The sequence below is a fragment of the Thunnus maccoyii genome, chromosome 7 (assembly GCF_910596095.1).
Source record: "Thunnus maccoyii chromosome 7, fThuMac1.1, whole genome shotgun sequence".
Lineage (NCBI taxonomy): Eukaryota > Metazoa > Chordata > Actinopteri > Scombriformes > Scombridae > Thunnus > Thunnus maccoyii.
In genome coordinates this window covers 19,430,997-19,453,164 of record NC_056539.1, presented here as the reverse complement: position 1 = coordinate 19,453,164, position 22,168 = coordinate 19,430,997, and the positions used below count along the sequence as shown (strand labels likewise).

The window sequence follows — 22,168 nt, the reverse complement described above, 5'->3', positions numbered from 1 at the left end:
TGTATTTGTGACAAATAACAATCTTAGGACAGGAATATCACACACTTTATCATCCTCTCAGCATCACCAAAGGACTTCAGTATGATCCGCTTATCACTTACATCAGTCATAGAGTGAAAGAATCACATAAGTAGTGTTCACTGCAGACACTATAGCTCCTATAACTCTTGTGGTTCTGTGTCTCAAACAATAAACTCACTGGAAATACAGACCACTCCAATCCCATTTCATTGCTTGAGCCTCATTTCAGTGCACAGGTGATTGCAAAGAGCATGGACCTGCATGATATATTCAATGAGGAGGAGGCATCTTCAGGAACCTAGTCTGGTACCAATTCCAAACATAGTGTTTAGTTCGTGGATATTAACTGATAGTTTATCTTACCAAGATGCTTTATTCGTGTTTTGGTGCAACAAGGTTACTCTTGTCCTTGTCTTTTGCAACTGCAGCACAACTGTGGTGGTTCTCAGTCAGTGTCACACTAGAATTAATCCTTGCCTTGCCTGAATCAAATGTTTGGATAAAATTACAAGCTGTCCCAGAGTTAGCTGGTGGTGCAGAACACAGCTGAACACTTGCTGAATCTAAATGTGAACTTGACTTGCAGATTGAACCCTTGTGGTCTTCAATAATACTGTGATATGTCTGAAGTGCTCATTGCCAACCCAAGGCTGGGCTGCAAAGTGATTAAATGCCAAATATGAAACAAATGCTAAGATGCTGACCTTGTAATCCATCACAGTGAATACTTTTTCAGAACAGTACCCGTGTTAGGAATTCATGTTAAATGTATCTGAGCAAAGAGTGCTACTTCAAATAGATTGGAGATTCTAAATAAAACTCTTTCTACTCTGATAATATAATGTTTGATATTCAGAGTAAAATACTTAATATACTTAATACTTTGAATTAGCTGAGCATTAGCATTTTTAATATTATACTCATGTGAAACTCTCAGCTGAGGATCCTGCAACTTATATTGATGACACCTGGCTATGGGAGCTGTTTAGCTTAAACTTGTAGAATACGCCTTGTAATTGGGTCTGCTTCAGAATTTGCTTGGGACTTGACAGAAACCACTGCCTTAAAGGGTTTCAGTACAATTGTTTTGGTCTGCACCAGAGTATGATTGCTTGCTTCAGAGCTGCCCAAACCAAACACACCGTGGGGGAAAGTCTGATTCAACCGGACTAAACAACGCAGGTTTGAAAACTCCCTTACAGCGTGGAGGATAGGGCATCATATGGGTGTGTAGCACTTACGTAAATGTAACAATCACCTCTTTATTAACGGTAGCCATGATCTTTCCCTAACGTTAACTAAGTGTTTTCAGTTTCATAACCTTAACCACACCCTTTAATTTTTATCTTTTTTGTGTGCATTAGACTCAAATTGTTTTTATTGTCTAAATTTGCCTTATTATAAGCTTGTCAGTCATCTGCAAAGTAATATGAATTGCATTAACTTGTACTTTGTGCAACCTTTATCATATCATATAGTTGCCATGCTCAGATATCGTAGAAAGCGATTATTTTTAAAAAGTTGGCATTGAATGTAATCCGGACTTTCGTAGATTTGTCCAATATCAACAACAAAGACACATCCTGCACCACGAGCCTCATTTGCTCCTCCACTGATGAGCCCCATGCTGTTTTTAGGCTTAACTTAATTTTCTTATAAGCTGATCAACTACAGCTGTGCAGGTACACAGTTGAGTCACCATTGTAAGGAGAAATGGGGGAGGGGACAGAGAGAAGTCCATAAGAAATAAATGTAATACAATGCAGTTGTATAACATCACCCCAATACACCCTGTTACACAAATGCATTTAGTTCGTGACTGTAGAATGAATTTATGAATTCATCTCTGTGCACTTGAAGCTCTCCTCTAATTAGTGTGATGACACTCATGAACCGGTTGTTCTGCATTTAATGTACTTCTTATTCACATTTTCTGATGAAGGCTAAAAAGCTGAAAAGTGTTTTTGTAGTGGGTGTGTGACCTCGAGTAAACAGTTTTACATAAGCAATCCTTTATTTTGCTGCTTAATTTATGGAAGGGTTGTTTTTACAGCTCTGTGGAGATCCCTTGTATATGGATGATATTCAATGCCAATACCTATATGCCATAGATTACAGTCCCATTAAAGCTGTTCTGTCTTACCAAGGAAATTTATGAGAACATTAGATCTTCCAGTATACATAATTAAAGAATGAGGAATGCTGAAAAACCTTTAAAACTAAAAAAAAAAAAAAAAAAAAAAAAAAAAAAAGCTTTTCATGATTCATCTGATCAACCTGATTATTTCACATTGTAATAGTACAGTGATTATGTAATGTAAGTTCACTAGTTAAAGTATATATATTATTAAACTACACTTTTACCTATTCTGGTGCACATGTCGTCTTCTCATGAATATTTAATTATTAGCGCACTACACATGCCAAACCTCCAGAAGAAATTATGGTACATGTACAACATTTGCAAGACACAAATATCCATCTTCTAGGCACCACGCATTATCTTCTTTCCCCTGGTCAGATGAATAATGAGGGTACTTCACTCAAGGCTGTAGCTTGGTGTGATTGCCCCCAAAAGCTTGTCAAGGCTTCAAATTACACCTTTTGGCTAAGTGAGAGGTTCAGCTTCCTCTCAATTAAAATTCTGTACCTTGGATACAAAATCACACAGTGAAGAAAAGAGGGAGAAAAAGCCATTTGGAATATTCATCTTCGAGATCAAGAAGAACACTTAATCTTCTATATTCTTCTATTCACCTTGCACAATGCACTTGATGCGCAAATTATCCGTCTGACTGCCCTTGCTCTCAGCTTCACAACCACTCATTTCCCTTTCTTTAAATGCTCAGACTGAACATGGAGGCACATGTCCTGGCCATTGGTGAGGTATCTGTATACTTGAAACGACAATGTAGGTACTAAAAACAGTAAGTTTGTGAACAAATAGATAACACTTTTAACAACACAATAACACAATTCTTTACAGATGAGTTACTGTGGTTGTGAAACAGTCAATTTTCTAAGGTTTTATGACTAAACAATACAATTCTTATTTAATAGCACATATTATTGGGAAAAAAACTAATGCTTAGTATTAAAATGGATAGGCTAAGATGAAAAAAGGAGGGGCTCTCCACCAAATACCTGACCTCTGACTGGACTCTAAATCTGAATCTTGTCAAATGAAAACTCAACTGCTTGATTTCACAAATTCCATACTTAAGTTGAACACACCTTGCAAGCAATGTTGCATGAAAAAATTTTTAAATATGAGAAAAAAATGGACGAGGTGGAGGTGAAGAACATCACAATGAAAAGATTATTTTTTATGTAAGAACACTTACGAGTGCATTATCATACATTTTCCAAAGCCACTTACCAAAGGAAATTCTAACAAACTATTATCCACTTTTTAAAACTTTGTTTGGGGTTACCAGTAACTTAGATGGTACCATACTGTATGCAAAAGGACACCTACTCTTTTAAAAAAATGTGACAATTACACTCACAAAATACTTGCCAGCATGAGACTCAAAGATACTATGGATTGCTAGAATATTACATAACAACTAAAGGAGACTGTCCTCCCAAGAAAAATGACACATTGGGTCATAATATGACCCAAAAATCGACATACAGTTATATGTGACAGATGTCATCTATTGGCTGTAGTAATTATGACCCGGAGCATTGGCTCATTTCCGATGACGTATATACAAGTTGACAATTTACCTCATTTGGAGGAGGTGGGGTGCTTGGTGGTTATAATCCAACAGTTGATTTTCGCCACAAGAGACCACTATTCATTTCTGACCACAAGTGTCACTTTTCCATCTGCGAGTCTGGACAGGTTTTATAAACCACCACACCAAATTTAAGGAAGTCGTAACTGTAACCCACACCACGTTTCTCAAACTTCAACAACATAATAATATTTACCCAAAACATGATCTTTCCGTAACCCTAACCAAACAGTTTTTGTGCCTGAACCTAACCAGTCTTTAACCACAGCATTGTTACACCATAAAACATCATTATTTTTTAATAGTGATTTGTTACAGCTTTGGAAAGCACAAACAAATGATGTCTTCCTGCCAATTACTGCCGATGGGGCGCCAGATTAGAAAACACTCTTATGTGTCGATCTTGAGTGCATGGTCAAAGAGCATATTATGTCCTTTAATTTGGAGGACTTGTTGAGCTAAAGACCTTTGAAAGGCAATAAATGAACAGTATTTTTTTACATTATCACTACATAATATATTTATACACACAGTATATAAGACTACATAATATTTTCCCAAATGTCTATTAACTGTTGGGCATGAAACTCAGAGCCGTAAATGACTTAAAGTGATAGATGCTTGGAGCCCTTAGACCAGTTGCCAATAAAGATTAAGTAAGTATAAAAAAAATCTGAAAAGCAATATTGGATGCCATTGAAACAGGTCCCTTGTAAATAACATACGGACAAGACAGACCTCTTTGCCAGCTCTCCCCAGGGGGGTAGGAGACAAGATTAGAAGTGGGTGTCTCAAGATTAGAAAATAAGGCCTCATGAATGCACAGGCACAGCTCTCAACAGAGTCCATCAGTAGACTGTGAATGCACACACACAGCCCTCACTTGGACTCATCTTGAAGTGTGCAAACAGAAGCTTAATCTGAGGTGAATTTATGTCGTCACATAAGAAGAATATTAACCTCAGACTGCTTCAAAAGAAGCCTGTTGATCTTAAATAAAAACAAGGTGGACTATATCTCTATTGTGCAAGTTGTATTTTGTTGGGCACCATCTGACTCATTGTAGATGCAATATACAATTAAATATGAGCTAATATAACCAAAGACAGAGACAGAGACAGAGGGAAGGGCAGACTGACACTAAGGTGCTACAGTAAAGTCTGGCACATGGGGTCAGAAAATAGTAGATGATTCTTTGAATCGTGAAATGAATCAATTTGTCCTGTCCCACTTTCAACATTTCAGTGTCAAGGTGCCAATTTCTGTCCCTCATCACAGTCAGTGAGTCCTGTCAAATTGTCCAAGAGCAAGCAACTGTAACTCCACCTGCTCAGAGTCTCAAACAAATAATTTTTTAACAAGCAATCAGCTGAGATAACAAAAATCATGATCATTTGTATTTACAAGACAATAAATGCAGAGAAATTTCATTTGATGATATCAGTGAAAGGACAAGATGAACCTACAGACACAACTACTACTCTACACATGCTATAGTACATTTTGGCTTGCAAAATCCAGTCAGCCCACACCATATTTATATAGTCTGTGTAGGTGCCCCACTAATCAGTAGGAGTTCCTAATGCAGCCAGAAGGATATGATCCCTTACCACCTTCACACCAACAAAGACAACCAATTGTGTTTGTTGGAATGCACGGCCAAGCAGAGGTACCACTCTCTGGAATTAAACCCCCCGGAAACTGGAACGTGACATGTTTATCTGTGTGCCACTTGACTGACGAATGGACTTGAACATTATTGGATTTCCCTCTGCAAAAAACAGCTCTACAAAGATGTCCTCTGTCTTAGATTGTGTACTGACAAATTTTTTTGACATGAATGTAGATGAAATTCTTTATTAAAACTTTTTCTTGGCCAGTGATCTGATACAACAAAATTGGCAAACATGTTTTCCTGTGGCAAGTAGAATTTTTTAAAGATGGACCGTCCGTCAATCCAACACCATTCTCCCAAACACTGAAGAGCTCACCAGTTTACACTGTGGGTACTGACAATCATCAGATGTTGCTATAGAAGTCAAATAATTTCTCAATGAACTCAAAGGTGAAGACAAATACATGCTGTCCCCTGCGTCCTCCACAGGTCCGTCTACAACAACAAAGAGTCAACTGTTCTCTGAGACGATGTTCCCTCCTCACATTGTGCTTTGAGAGAATGTTGAGAAAATGAAGTGAACTGGCTTCCAAACTTGCAAAGCAAAGTAGAAAAACACTGCAAAGCTTTCCACCTCTGTCTGCATGCTTTCATCAAAGGCCATAACAAAATGGTAATCAGCAAATAATGGTTCACAATCCCCAACCAGTGATAGGTTAAGTTGCAATTTGGAATGAATCTTCTGGACTTCATTTTGGCCTAATTCAAGGTTGTCTACCAAGTTGCCTTTTGTGGGGAGAGTTGTTTGCATTACAACAACTAATGTCCATTAAGGAGCAATTTTAAATGAAAAGTACATACAGTTGCTTGCATTGTGCACAAAAATTGCTGTTATTTTACATCAAATGTCAATAGGATAATCCTGTTATCTTTAAATGCAGTACATTACTGTTCATTTGGGTTGAGGAAATGGCTCAGACGAAAGATAATGGTATCTTACAGTATTGATTGCTTGAAGGAAAGAAAACAGTACTTTACAGTATTTTTCTTTGCATTTTGGGAACACAAACAACAGCAGAGTTGGCATGTGACTGCCTGGACATTGGATCATGGTTGTTCACCCATCTTCATCCACCAAATCAATAAGTGAGTTCCTTTTTGCTTTGCTTAGTAGCATAGGCAAAATACATTACATTTCCAATCAATTTGAATTGCCCTTTCTTCTGTCATGATAATGATTTGGTACCTTGCCATCGGATTATTACATAAAACAAAATAAGCCCTTTTAGTAGTATATATTTTTTCATTAAGCATGAGATCTATTCTTTGAGTTTTTTTCTGACTTATTACTCAATCTTGATGATTTGGAGTTGTTGCTAAAATTGTTTTCTTGAAGTGAATGTTACTCCGTTTAGATGCGAAAAGCAGTGGACTTGAATTAAGTTTTGAAATCAGAGTCTTGCTGACTAGCTACATCTGAATATCTGAGTTATTCTCACTCACTCACTCACTGATATTCCCTGACCAACTCCCTCACTCAGTCATGCACTCATAGAGACTCACATTCACTTTCTCAGTTATCCACTCACTACAAATCCTTATGAATACATACTTAACTTGAACTGTTACAGCTTGCATTAGAGGAGCATGTTAATATATTTATAATGTTTCATGTCTTCATTTGTGTACAGTGTTCAGACAGACTGCACTACTTGTTTAAGTATTTACTTTTTAGAAGACGGAAATGCAAATTTAATTACCTGAATGCTTCGTTTTTTCTATTACTTTCTAATTTTGTACAAATGTTTAGCATCCTTCATTTAAAATGTTAATAAAGTGAGACATGGTTTGAAAGTAATACCTTGGAAGTGTATCATTTATCTTAACATTTTAAGTCACAATCCAAATGGCTATGGTTATTCACTGTTGTAAACATTGTAAATGAGTAATTATATCAAGTCACAAGTTTGGGAAAAAGATATTTTAAAAATTTAACAAAGATACTGTACTGCACTGCTAGTGACAATAGTTACACAAAAGTGTGTTGAGTAGTATGTTGTACATATTGTAGTTTACAGTGAAAATCTGTAATTTTACCTTTTATGAACATAGTGCAAATTAACAGTAATAAACTGCAATCCTTTTGACAGTATTTTACCGTAAAAGGAGAAAATGACAGTTGTACGCTGTATTTATAAAAACATTAACAAACTGTTCATTTCAGCAACAGCAAGACACTATTAATTTTACAGTAAATTAATGGCAACCCTGCTGCCAGTTCTTTACTGTTTTTTGACAGAAAAATCTTTAACACGGCTGACTTTGTAGCAGTTAATTATACAATCAGCAACTGAGACTACCAACTAGTTCTATTCTCAATATCTTGAGATATCTACGTCATTAACATAGCAAGAAATGCTTGAGATCTTGAGATAATAAAATAATAAAAGAGATGATGATTTAATTTTATTATCTCAAGATATCAAACACAAGACTTGCTGTGTTAATGGGTGAAAATGTATGCTCTAGTAAATCAATTCCTACACTAGACGCAACTACAAAAATAATAACTTAACTTTAAGCTTTTAGCTATCAGTATCTAACAATGAATTTCCATCTAAAAAGAAAAACTGACTTCGATTTACTGGTAAGATTATCTTCATTGCTGGGAAAACAATAAAGCTTTATATGGACTAAAACGAAACAGGATTATTTCTTTCACCTATTAAGCATCCCTAATTATACAAACCACTAGTTCTTAATTGCCAGCCTGGAAATTATGCTAACCACTGCATTGACTGCACATCACACGGTCTGGTAATTAAAGCTTATTTATAAATAAACCTGCTGAGAGGGAGTTTGATTACCACTGTGCTGTTCTGAATAATGAAAAAGGTGACAGTCATAGACATTGTTATGCTAATTACATGTTGCGTATTTAATCCACATTCTTTAGGAAATAACAGTAGACAGAGTATGAAAAGAGGCCAGACATCTCAGCATTTTAGGAAATTTTCCTGTTTAAAGTATAATCTACCACATTTGTTCTGTTACATGCTACTTAGATATTGAGGTGAGTGAGGGAAACATCCATCTACACCATCCACTTCTGAGAGACAGTTTTCTGGAGTTCCTTTCTCTTTCTGCAGAGAGAAAGAAGCTTATCACCAAACTTGTGAGATACTTTTCTAAGGATTCAGTATCTGGCAACTGTATAAAGGCTTGGGAAAGGGAATTTAATGCTGTGTTACCTGATAAAATATGGATGACTGCACATTCCTGTACTCATAGTTGTTCAATAAACAGCAGGCACAGGTTAATTCAGTTCAAAGTGATTCACTGTTTTCACTATTCTGAGGTAATGTCACATCAATTTTATCTCTCTGTGTCTCCAATCTGCGATAACTGTAAATCAAATGATAGTACATTGTTGCATTTATTATGGACTGTCCACTAATTCACCCATTCTTTTCTTCTGGGGTTTACCACAGGACTCTCTCTCCAGACAGTGACTTGGCTCCCTTTGGATTCTCAGAGGGCTTCTTAGCTCTCCCCCTCACATATACAAAAGCTCTGTTGCTGGGCATGGTACTTGATAAAAAAACTTATTTTCAAAGACTGTAAAACACCAACTCCACCGTGCTTCAAAAACTGGCTGCATGAACTTGTTTTGGTTATCCACATGGAGAAACCACATTTCAATAAATTGTCAACATAAATGGGAAGAATCTTGGGGTCCCTTTTTGCAATTTCTGGACACAATTTGACAGTTTTGTTCTTTGTTTTGTTTTTTATAATCCTATTTTTGATGGGTTGTGAGTAACAATCACATGTTGATGATATGTACTGTTATGATATTTTATGTCTTTGATGCGTGGTTAAGATGAACTTCTCTCAGTTACTTCTGTCCCTCTCCCTGAGTGTGTAGCTAATTAGCTATCTAGCCTGCACTTTTCCCCGGTGAATTTATGTTTGGTGGCTCGTTCAACAAGCTGAGGTCAAGATGTGTGTTCATGTTTGTAAGTTAGACGAGAAGGAGCGGGAAAGCTAATGTGGGTTGTTGTTCATAGTCTGTGGCTCTTGTGTTGTGTAGCAGGATGCTATCAGGCTCAGACTGATGTGACTGTCTGCTGTGCCTATCATCAAACGCCACATTATCACTTTATGCAAGATTTAATTTGCTATATCAAAATAAGGTCTCCATTTACTTACACAGGCGGATAATGGAATGGTATTTCATCGAATTATTGCAAAACTAGGGGAAGCCATCATGAAATAAAAGGATTTCAGATTTTTTCTCAAAGGAGAACACAGGACGAGTGATTTCTGAGCAGACATGTGTGCCGTAGTACAAAAAAATGCAATTTAATTTCAATTGGACTTGTATAACTTGTTATAGCTTTTCAAAAACAGGCAGAGTGAAAACCCCTCCCTGTATTTGTGAACGTGCCCAACCATCAAATAAATCAATCTATGGCAAACCACTGTGAATGACCCACTGTGTGCGATTCACACATTTTCTGAATGAACCATGGTGTACCATTTGAACGGTGCAAGCTTCTGATTCTAAAGAAAGACTTTTTGTGTTGGACAGGTAAGTAACCTATGATGGAACATTAGCCACATTAACTGCTAACATTTTACAAAGATCCACAAGACATATACATTATTTCTCATGGTTTCATCTAAATCCTATAAAGAATATTGTCAATGACACATGGATGAATAATGCACAAAGGAATGAAGGCTCCATCTGGTTAAAGTCTTAAAGTGATACTGTAATACCTTTTTTATACCAAAATTTGCGCATATATGCAGGTTTTTTAAAATGTGGGTTACCCCACTAAAAACAGGTGATTGGCTCCTTTCCCATTGCCAGTAGATGAGTTTGCCTTTCTGTTTTTTTTTTCTGGTGTGTCACATTCGATATCACAAACGCACTGGAAAACTGGGTTAGTAAACAGTAGAAAGCAGCATGGAGACCAGTGACAGTGTTATGGTAATTACTTTTTTTATATCTTTTACTTCAATCTCCTTTTCAAACTCAACACCGACTGAACGATGTTCGAGTGCTGCTTGAACTGAGGTGGATGGAATTTGTTGCACGTCGTTCCCATAGACTCTATTAAAAAAAAAACGCGCCAATGTCTGGAAGTTCAACGCATGGCATTGCATTTTTTAAGCAGCTCACCCATTAAATTAATTTAGTGATGGTAAGCTGAAATGAATATTCCCTTCAGCATCACTCAGCCTCACATTTACACTCACATTAAGGTTGCACAGGGAATCACCCAGGGTAATCTTCTTCTGTTGGCCTAAAGCATGTCCAATTAGAGAAGCCCTGGATTACCTTCTGGAGAGCAGGTATTTAGGTCTACCTGCTGGCTTTAAGATGGAAAAGCAATTAAGGCACAGGAGATGAGAGTTTATTCAGAAAAATCAATCGACCAGCTTAATCATGACACAGGCTTGAGGGAATAGGCAATGCACTGTACACAAAACTGTGGATAGAAGGTTATACTAACACAAGTTGACATAAATGGTGATGAAAGCTGACCTATTCATATACTTAACATATAGTAGGAAACATCTCAGAGAGAGTTAAAGACGTATATCTGTCTATCAGATGTGTGCCTGTGTGTGTGAAAGTCCCATACAGATCAGTTTTAATAAAACATTCTTATGTCTCAGGTTAATAACTCTATTCCTGTTTTACAAATATAGTTTCTTATAAGATGAATCTATGAAATTGAGTGAATTTGACTGTTCATGAGATCCATGACAGCAATTTCCAACAAGGTTAAAATCACAGATGAGAGAACCGGACCGCGTTAAAATCAGGTGAGATATGCCTCCTCACTCTCTTAAGAAAAAAACAACATTAGTTATTTTAGCACATGCCCAAGATTTGCATTCAAGTGATGAAGTCTTCTAATGGCCATAGAAATTGCCTGTCTGGAGCAATGGAAGAAGTAATGTGCCGAATGTCCCATGAAACACTGGCAAAAGCAATATCTTTTTAGCTAATAAAGCAAAATCCACTCTTGAATAAAGAATCTAATCTATTTCAACCACTTACGCAAATAAATTCACTCACAATATTCCCCAGGTGTATACATAATTTCCAACACAACCGTACCATTGCTTCAAAAACAACAGACAGGACAGAGGACAGAGCAGCAATGAATAGGAGACATGCAGAGATCACCATGATCACTGCCCCCCGAGTGGCAAACAAGCAACAGTCAGCATCTGCCATCAAGTGTTTACACAGAAAAACATCAAAACCACTGATAAAATTGTAGGGAGCAGCTGTTTTTTATAGACTGCTGGGAAAGATGAGAGGCAGTGTGAGGCAATACTTTCTGATGGGTTGTGTATTACCAAATAAAGCACACAGTTTTCTGAATGTAATGAAATGTGAATATTTAACATGATTAACATCTACTCTACTTTTACCTGTGCACAGACAACCTGCATAACTGGTATGCTCACTTTTTAGTGAGCATCCAGCTGAAAAAGGACACTGGTAACCACAGTTATAATAGAAATTGAAGAAGAAAATGGGGAAAAAATGCAAATACCTGCTGATTATGCTACAGATCAGCTGGTCAGTCATTCAGTAGTAGAAGAAAAAAGAAAAATGCTATACTCATGCTTAGTTTTGTATTTGTGTATTTTTTATATTCCATATACAGTAAATAGCACTACATTCTTATATTTTATTTAAATGAAAAACAAAAATAAGGGGCCCTTAATATAACTTATGACATTCCTTTGACATTTTGAAATGTCAAGTGCAATTATAACAGAGCTTTCAATCATGATGTTCTTTCTTTTTGTCTCTGGCATGTCTCTGAGCAAATAATGGCAATAATAATAGCAAACCAATAGAAGTTATTAATTCTAATTAACATCTCAAGTGACATTCTTGAATTGCTGAGTAAATACAGCTCTCAGACATTCATTATGCTGTGGGCTACATTCTGATGTTGATCTGGTGCTGATAGATAGACTCAGCATCCCCCCCCCCCCCCCCCCCCCCAAAGACATGTACAAGGACTTACAGGAGTTTCCCTTTAAAGTAGTTAAAGCAATTTATTTAATGTCTGCTTGGTTTCATAAGCTGAAAGATGATTAACGTGAATGAGATTCAATGAGTGAACAAGATGTAAACATACGCTACTTTTAATTTTTCACATTAAATGAACAAGGTATAACCAAATAACGACTGTATGCCTTTTCCGTCATTATAATAGTTTTAATAATGTTCACATAACAAAATAAGGAACATAAATACTGAATGATGCAAGCAAACAACAGATAGCCCATACTGTAATACTATGTTTACAGCCACGTCACGCACAGAATGGTTTACACAATATGAAAACTGAAGATGTGACTGTAAACAAAAACTCTGTATGTTGTGAGATTTTTGTCTGGTTGTGGCTTTTCATCGTATTTGAAAGAGCTTCGAGACCCTCAAGAGGAACTATGTGTCAGCCTTGAGTCAACCTTGCAATGACTCAAGCACTGAAAAGATTACATAAAGATTAATGTAAGTCTGAGACATGAAAGTGGTAGGAAATGAGGGAATAGCACAACACCCAGTGCTTTCATTTTCTGATGAAGTGGATTCTGCTATAAGAGAGTTCTTCAAATCAGCACAGCTTTCAAATAAATAAAAATGTAATTAAATTAACTTCATAATGTTAATGTGGGTTTGCAGCAATGTTTGATGAGTAGAGGTGTTCCCAGTGTGGCCAAAGGATATTTGTGATGTATTTGAGGCTAAAAGTTCATTCACAACTCAGCTGTGTTTTGCAACCAGAAATAGAGGAGCAAACTTGTTTGTATATGTAATCAGTATATGAGTGATTTGACTAATTGATTCAGCTAAGCTTGATCACTTCAGCTGCTCACTTCCGTCTCATTAGTCTTTATATACAGTTCAGTCTGAAGAGCATCAAGGTTTCCAGCTGAGGGCTGGTTTGCTGAAATTAATGGAAGAGGCTCATGAGCTGACCTGTCTCATTAAAGACACACTTCTCAATTTCACTCACAAGTTATAGGGAGAAACAGTTGGCAAACACAATGTTGGAAAATTATCTTTGTCAGACAGATAACAGGGTACAAAGTTAGCACCAGCCACCAGCCAAATGCTGGTAAAATATGCAAGTGGCTGGTAGATGTGCTTCACTCACTAGCCAAAAAACAATGGTAATCTATTGAGTGGCTGGTAGAATTTGAACATTCACTAGCCATTTGGCCAGTGGACAAAAAAGTTAATTTTGCACCCTGAGATAACCAGCAATAGTTGTAGGAAACCTTTACAACAGAATGCTACAGGCTGAGACATGTCTAAATAAAGTAAACATGCCACAAAACAATTTAAGTCTTAATATCTTCTTAAAGGCGCACTAAAGCTAAAATGGTGTTAACATTTTAAATAGACCATGACATTGTATTTTAAAAGTGTTTTGAGGGCAACATACAAGCATTAGGTGAACCTAAAAGCTGTGCATGTGGTTTCTTATTCATTAACTTAGAAATGATCATAGAAATTCTTACATTTTAACTTTGTTTTTTTTGTTTTGTTTTTGTGATGTCAGTTTGATGGGCTGATACTGGCCGTCTGGTGTGCTTCACAGATCCACTGAAGTGTGGCGCCTCTCACTAAATCTATTATCTGTAGTAATATAGACCTACTTACAGTCAGACAAGTTATGCTATATGGCCTTGTTCTGCTACCAGGGCATGACAGTGAGGGAATAGAGCAATGAGTTAGCAGAGGCTGACGTCAATCATTTATCAGTGACTAACAGTTTCCAAATCAATCTCTGACTGAAACCCCAAGAGACGACAGACTGCCTGAAGAGGAAAGCACAAAGGGAACAAGAGACTGAGTGAAAATGTCGAAAGACTTATTGAGACTAGAGCCAGGGGAGCAATCAGGCACAGGAATAAAAGGGGCTAATTGGAGTGTAGTTTAGCCTCTACCTATGTCAATGCTATCATCTTACCAAGTGTTTATGGACACTAGTAAGTGCTTGCATATCCAGCAGACGCACATTACAGGGAGTCATTTGATTAAAAGTTAAACTCATTCTTGTAAAAACATAACTTAATTGTGCTTTAAATATAGAAATATAATGCAAATAATAATGCAATAATGCAATTTGTGAAAATGTGTTGAATCCTAAATGAGTCCAATACATGTATGCAGCAATGCCTCACAGCAGCTTATTCCTCACCAAAACCAAAGTCTTAAATAAAATCATGGCCATTGTATATTTTTTTCTTAAAAATGTAATACATTTGGTTGATGCGAAAGAAAAAGTACTGCTTCAAAAGAAAACTCATTTGAAATGTCAAACTAACATTTGACATTTCAAAGAAAAAAACATTTCTCATTTTGTATGAAAGATGTCAGTCTTTGTTTTCATGCTGGCACAAATCCTCCAGCACATCATGACTGCTGAAATAGAATGCCCATGTGAAAAACTATCCAAATCCAATCTGGGTCACCTCTGGATTCCTGCCTGGTGACCAGACAAATGTAGCGCAAAATCAGAAATGGCATTTAAACCAAGAATTTCTGTGTGACTAGAAACAGTAAACTCATTTATGTTTTGATCTTTCATGTTTTATCTTTTAGAAGGTCTCATTAGTACCATTTTTATCATTGTTGAATTAATTGTGATATCTTAGTAAAAGTAAACAAAGGGGAGTCACCCATGGTGTTGTTAGTGCCACTGTTTTTCAACACTAAGATATCACCATATTTTTACTATCAACCTCTTTGCATTTTGATATAAAAATAACATTATTGATTAATTAAACTCTTGCCAGTTATTATTTGAATTGTGTTTGTTATATCTACAACTTTTAATTTGAGAATGATTGATTCATTTTACAATACATACAAGAACCATTATTTGTGATAACAGTGGGTAACTTTTTTTCAAATATGAGATATTGGACAGCTGATATTCAAACAAAACCCTTTAAATGTTGTTATAGTCTTCTACAAATCAAAAAACAACACCTCTGTGTGAGATATGTGTTAATTACTGACTAGAACGCCCCCAGCAAAAGACAACAAACTTGTGGCGTCAAACTCAAACTAGAGGCTGATTTAACATTATATGGACTTCAGTCTAAGCGAAAAAAGATGCAGCAGAGTCTAAAGAGATGAGCAGCAATTGGTGATGTACTGGGCAGACATTGGTCTGAATTCTAGTTGAGTCTTCCCTATTCAGTTACAGTATAAATGATGTAGTTGGCCTACAGTAATTATCCCTGTAAAGATGTTGACTATCATAGACAAACACTGACCTCTACTGTAGTTGCTGTGTTAAGCCAAGCACCCAAAGTGTGGTACAAATACCATAAAATTGATTTGATGAAATAAACTTTGCATCGAATTCAGTTGCTTTTAATGTGTTTTTGCAGCTGAAAGTACTAAAAGTCTTCATGTGTCACTTGTGATATTCCTATGATCAACCTACTAATTTAGCAGGCCTCCTGAATATACACAATTTTAAGTTATTTACCTTCTAAAATCAAATATGGTAAAATTGACATTTTCACTGATGCATGTGAAATCAGCTGCCCTCTCCAATAAATACAATCTCTCACAAAAATAGTATTGGTTCCCATTCTGACCCTGACATCAAACTTCTGAAACCCATTTGAGAACTTGTTTAGTGACATTTAAGGGCTCAAAACTGCCATGTTTTGCGATAAGACACGATACTTGTCAAAATAAGGCTTAAAAGAGGCCTCAGTCTTTAATAATAAATTTGTTAGGAAATCCTGGTGAACACTTCTACACTAAATGTGATCTGTGTTGATCCCAAGATGCAGAAGTTACATATACAGTTACTTCAAGTCAATGCACCGTGAACCTGAAATGCTGCTGGAGAGCAGTCCCATTTGGATGTTCACCTCACATCTTTTCATCTGAAAGAAAAATGTCATCCATCCTCTCCTTCATCCTTCTCAGTAGAAATAGCTTCCAAAGACTGCCACCACACAGAACAAGTTGTCCTGTGAAGGTAAGAAACGATAAAAAGTTAACTGATAATGTTTTTGGGATGTCTGTTTTCCCCCTCCTCACATCTGAGTAAAGGCACCTACGTTCATGAAAACATCCTCTGCATAGTTGTCTGTGTCAGCATCCCACAAACATCTTGAAGACATCCTAGTGAAACACAAAAGATTAGAGATTAGAGCGTGTCATAGTAGTCATGGACTCATGACCATGGTCTGATAATCCTTATACAATGTAGCGCAACCCTGTAATAAATACTATCTTTATGAAACTTACAATGTAAGATTTTTTGTTGACAATGAGTCAGAGGATAGTTTATTCAACACTGTGTTCTTTTTGAGGTTTTTTGTGTGGCTCATTTACATACTGTGCATGAGGCAGGCAGAATATTAGAAATGTGTTCCAACATATTGCAATGTAATGCAACAATACCAGAAACTACAGCCTCAGAAGTTCAGTCAATACCTATTTAACACAGTGTCAATTAAAATCAAACATTGAGAGAATGATTCTCTAAGCTTGCCTCAAACTACCTTTATTGCCTCAAAAATTTGCATCTCCACATTTTAGTTTAACATAGTATTTACAAAGATGCAAATGAGTATAGTTGAGTTCATTTGAATACACTGCTGCAAATTATGGCCCCTGATGCTGGGCTATCAGCTGCTGACCTTGAAACATTGCTTGAATAATCCCATTTTGAAAGAGCACTTTTCTCAGCAAGAAAAGAGGCTACATATCAGGAAAATTAGCTAATTAATTCTGTCAGTTCAATAGGAGTGATTGAATTTAAAATCCTTCCTGGAATTATAGGTGATCTTCTTAATACTTTTTAACATGTGGGGTAAAAGTGTGCGATGAATCCAACCTGCTGTAAGCCATAAACTTCCAGGAAAAATACAAATTTAAGCAAAAGGCAACTTAAGGTCAGCCGTGAAGTAAGAAAATACTGCTAATAGTGCTATTGTATTATATATTGTGTTACTGCATCACTGATCTTTGAATCTGTATTGTAGCTTGTGGTGCTGAAAGGAGGGCATCAATGAAGATCACTATACACGCATCTGTGTCTGTCACTGAAGAGCTATAAATGAAATGTAAGAAGGGCCAAAACTGTCCAATCTCTAACTGCCTGGTGAGACAATCTTCAACAGTGCAACAATCTACTATCCCCAAAAGATATGGAGGTCTTACAAACTGTAATAGCATTTTCTAGTTTACCAGTACCGAATGATCACTCACTTGACTCCCTGTCCACGTTGTTCTCCGATGACCACCTGCACGACAAGCTTATATCTGTCAAACCCTGCATCTGTTTAGGAAGAGAGATGTGGTATAATGGTGTACATCAGTAATTGTGCAGGGACAAAACTGAGATGGATAATGGTAATACACTACATTTACTGTGTAGCAATCACTAAAATGAATAATACTACTAATAGGAAGTAATGACCATATTTGTATAAATAAAGACTGAATAAAGACGAAACGTGCTTTTGCACTGTTATATTCAGCCTCATTTTTCTGGCTACCTTCTTTTATTCAGCTCACATCCTACTTGTTTCCTTCACCAAGGAATTCAGTCTCTGCTCTCTGCCAGCCACATCCATCAAAAGCATCAGTCTATTTCAAAAGTGACAGATCATTCTCTAGTCCGTTGCCTTGACAATATAGATTATACTGAATATATAAGACCATGTTGCTATGCCACATTTCCCATTTCTCATCAAAATTTAATGGTCAGATGATGACTCTTTCTCAGTACTCCAGTTGTGTTGCTTGCAGTGTATTTGTTCATTCATTCTGGCCATTTCACTAGTATTCTGAATATTATACTTTGCACCATATAAACTTTTTGTTGTGGACTTTTAAGAGATGTCTGTGATTGTCTCAAATGCTGTTTGTATGTGCTTGTGTGTGACCAGCTATGTTTTGTTGTGTGCAAACAGCAACAACCACTGCTTGAAATTGAAGCCAATGCGAAAGTCCCTTCAGGTGCAATACCACTGATGTTCACTAGATGCTGGCTCCAAAAAATCCCTGTCTCCAATAGACTCCTGTTCAAAAAGCGTCAACTTCTCTCATGAAATACTAAGTCAATACATTTTTTTAACAAGTCATTATGGTCTCAATCGCCAAATTTTGGCCCTCTAATAAGTGTGGTGGTGGTCATTTTGGAAATTATTGCTCTGTTAACAAGAAATAAAGACCAATAGTAGCTTTGATGTCTGCCATGTGGGCGTTGATTGACAGTTGTGATTGATAGTTCCCTCCCCGGCTCCGGGACTCGGACTATTGTCACAATATTTCGGTGAGTTTAATGTTACTTGTTAATGATACCTGCCATGTTAGTTAGCTAATGTTAGCACAAATCTGCACCATGGTCTGCACTACAGATGTATTCGGTCTGCACTGCTCAGTGTTCCCGGTAACCTAGCATTAGCTTCAGTCTGAGGTAATAGGTTGTGTTTCCAGAGCTTGAAAGGAAACACCCCGCACTCCTTATTTGGAAGGTCCTGGCTCCAAATGGAAAAGATGGTGCTGACCATAAGCAGCAACTCTGGGCTTCAAACAGTTGGTGCTGGATTGGATCAGCCGGAGAGACGATTTGCGAAACTCTTGCAAGATTTGTACGCATTGCATTTCTTCACTGTGTGCATAACCCTAACCCTTAACCCTAATGCTAGCCAAACTGCACTCTCAAGGGTTTGTCTCTCCGGCTGATCCAACCTAGCATTTACCACTTCAAACTGGCTCCAATGCAAACCAAGGGGTGATGTCATGCCTTGCTATGTCCATCTTTATATACAGTCTATGGTTGTGTGTCATGTGTCTTCTTATTTCTTCCTGTGTACTCAGGTCTGTCTTACTCATGATATTAAAAAAAAGATGAAATGTGATGATGATGGGTATTTTTTTACTCTGCTCACTTCTGAGACTAAGCAGAATAAGGAGCAGGGTAGCAAAGGCAGATCAGCTATTGTTAGGGTACAGTGGAGGTGTTTAACTCACTCTTCACTTTGTCCTTGATGCAGTCTGCCAGTGTACGGGACAGCTCTGGGACTTCCTCTGGGTCGTACCGCACTCCAGACAGGCGCTCCCTCACAATTTCACGAATACACTCCTTCACAATGGCTGGTTTAAACCTGGAAGATATAACAGCGAGCAACAAGGCAGAAACTAAGCTTCAAACTGCTTCCACCAGTTAAAGTGACCAGAAATCACAGACTCTTTTAATATGGGTTGTATAACTTATTAATGGTCCACAATATATGAGTGATATATTTGATATAATGCATATTTTATTTCATATGGTATTGTATAGTAAATTTTTATATATATGTAAGATATACAATGCAGTGCTTTGAAATGTACATGTTTTGCAATAGCGTTTTTAATTGACTCTCTTCATTGCCATTTCCACACATGAAAATACACTTGAACTTAATTTCTTAACCTAGTTTGGGTGAACAATGAAGCTGAAAAGTGCATTATCACATATAATGTGGCGTTTCCAACATTAGGCTGGTTATTGAAGACATTTTCACTCTTTTCCAAACATCGTCCCTACAACTAAGTTAAATGACAAACGTCCCTTAACTAATCTACGCGACAGTAATGACGGCAAATACTTGTTTCAAAGCGTTATTTAGACTAACGACATTCATAAAGCTAATTTTAAAAAGATGGCACTACAGGCTTACACTGGAAAACAGTCACACGTTAGCTGTTGCTACTTAGCGTTGGTGAACTCGTCAGTGGCTAAAAGCTAACTTCACCAGCTAGAAAGTATGTTTAATCAATTCAGCCAACTCACTTATGCTGGTGGTTAGGTCGTATGAGGTATGTATCTGACCCCTCCATCGCATGTCAATAACATAACGCTAGCAACAACTACTATATAAAGAAGGCAGACAGTTGCTAACAAGCTAATCTTTGCGGAGTTGTATCCGTTACCATAGCGACGCCTTTTCCTAGTTTCCTGTTTCAAAATAAGATGAGCCAATTTTTTTCCTAGGATGGTGAAGTCATGACCCGCCCTACTCTGCCTCTGACTGGCTAGTTCTCTTTGCCTTCGTTGGTTGGGTTCATATGAGGACTAGGATTGGTTAAAGTTAGAGTAAGAATGGGTCAGAGCAAATCAGAGGCAGAGTAGGGCGGGTCGTGACTTCGCCACCCTAGGAAAAAAATCGCGTAAGGAGAAGATGTTTGTTATACTCGACTTTTATGTCGGTGATAGCAGGTACTTCGGGGGTAATTTCTTAGTTTTTTTCAATGTCAGACTCTTCTTTTTACACACTCTCCTGCAACGTGCAACTTGGGAAATATAATATAATATAATATATATTAAGTCTCTTTTTTTGAACTTTTAGTCAGCTCTATGTGTTGTTTCTGAGCAGTTCATTTTCTGGAAAAGACTGATGCGCGGTTGAAAGCTCTGGAAAATGAAAGTAAGTAACCTTAAGCATGCTAGAAAGGTTTTCTCACTGCTCTGTCCATATAACCTTAATATTTTACTGTAATATACAAATTAAATAGGAAATGAGTGACATATCAAAACTGAGCAAACTCAGCTGATGAAGACTGTGAGATGCGGTGGTAAGATTACAGAATTGGAAATATACCTCATATATATGATCACACATACACAGTTACCTGCCCAGTGCAACCACAGTCTGATCTGTAGGCCACTGAGCATCTCCACTTAAGCAGTAGGGGGCTTTTTCAAGGCCCCCTCATTTTTTCCCCAATGTTTCACAAATACCCTCTCTTCCACCCCACAGAGACATTACCTAAACCATCTACCACAACCTCAATAAAATCCTCCATATCACTGTCCTTACCACTGGTGTGTGGGAAGAATTAAAATGTATGCTTCTTATCTGTGTTCACATTTTCTTTCTCAGACAAGGAGGGTGTTTTGTGTTAAAATGTCACTGTTACCTCCAGCACTCCTTGAGGCAATTAAATAATGTGTCATAGAAACAGAAAAGGTAAGGTATTTTTTCAACATTGCACCGTATCATTTTATACATTCCATAAGTATTTTATCAGGCATGACATATAGGCTTACTTAAACTATCTGCGTAATAATGTCTCCCCCTGGCTACAAAATGCAACATTTAAATATGGTGCAGAACTGCAGCAACTAATCAAACAGCACAAGTCCAATGATTCTGTGGAAAATCTAGGGGAAGATGTATTGGAATAATTAAAGTTACTTGTTTTGAATTCCAGATATATTGTGCTCGAGTCAAAAAGCCAGAGGTGTAAACACTGTGTGCTCAGTTTAATTGTTCATCATTTCGTCAAGTCTGCAGGCCAACAGGAGGAGCAAGAAAGCCCTTTACATGTCTGCTAATATTGAGGCCAGTGGTTAAACACAGTGTAATTTATTACATTCAGTGCTGATCATCATTATCTAGTGGCCCTTGATGAGGTACAAATTACAAATCAATCGAATAACTCCTCTCCAACATGAAACCTGCAAATGAGCGATTAGATCATAACTGAGATATTAGACATTGATGAGATTTTTATTGGTTGCTGATGACAAGTGTCTTCATGCATAGTTCTACTAGAAGGAATTATGTTCTAGGTTCATTAGTTTAATTATTTAATGTTAAGCACCATTTGTACTTTTAGTTCTTCCTCTGATTGCTGAATGTAAGTCAGATTTACGTGTTAACAGCAACAAGCTTTATAATTTTTGTAAAAATAAAGTTGTATGAA

The 22,168-nt window shown here is 37.1% G+C and overlaps 1 protein-coding gene across 1 annotated transcript; it reads right to left on the bottom strand.

The window, feature by feature from the left end:
- Positions 1–16,147: 16,147 nt before the first annotated feature.
- dynlt2b (dynein light chain Tctex-type 2B) lies at positions 16,148–20,416 on the bottom strand. The gene is made up of 5 exons (XM_042417902.1): positions 20,253–20,416; positions 19,448–19,581; positions 17,678–17,747; positions 16,522–16,585; positions 16,148–16,431 (listed from the first exon to the last, which is right to left on the bottom strand). The coding sequence occupies exons 1-5, from the start codon at positions 20,297–20,299 to the stop codon at positions 16,384–16,386; spliced, it is 363 nt and encodes a 120-aa protein (XP_042273836.1). The 5' UTR covers positions 20,300–20,416; the 3' UTR covers positions 16,148–16,383.
- Positions 20,417–22,168: the final 1,752 nt, after the last annotated feature.

Bases quoted from the DNA above. Each gene is read 5' to 3' on its own strand.
- dynlt2b (XM_042417902.1), bottom strand. From the start codon at position 20,299: ATGGAGGGGTCAGATACATACCTCATACGACCTAACCACCAGCATAA. The intron at 19,582-20,252 runs GTGAGTTGGCTG...TATATCTTCCAG, and splicing joins CGACCTAACCACCAGCATAA to GTTTAAACCAGCCATTGTGA. The intron at 17,748-19,447 runs GTGAGTTAAACA...CTTCCTAAACAG, and splicing joins CATCAAGGACAAAGTGAAGA to ATGCAGGGTTTGACAGATAT.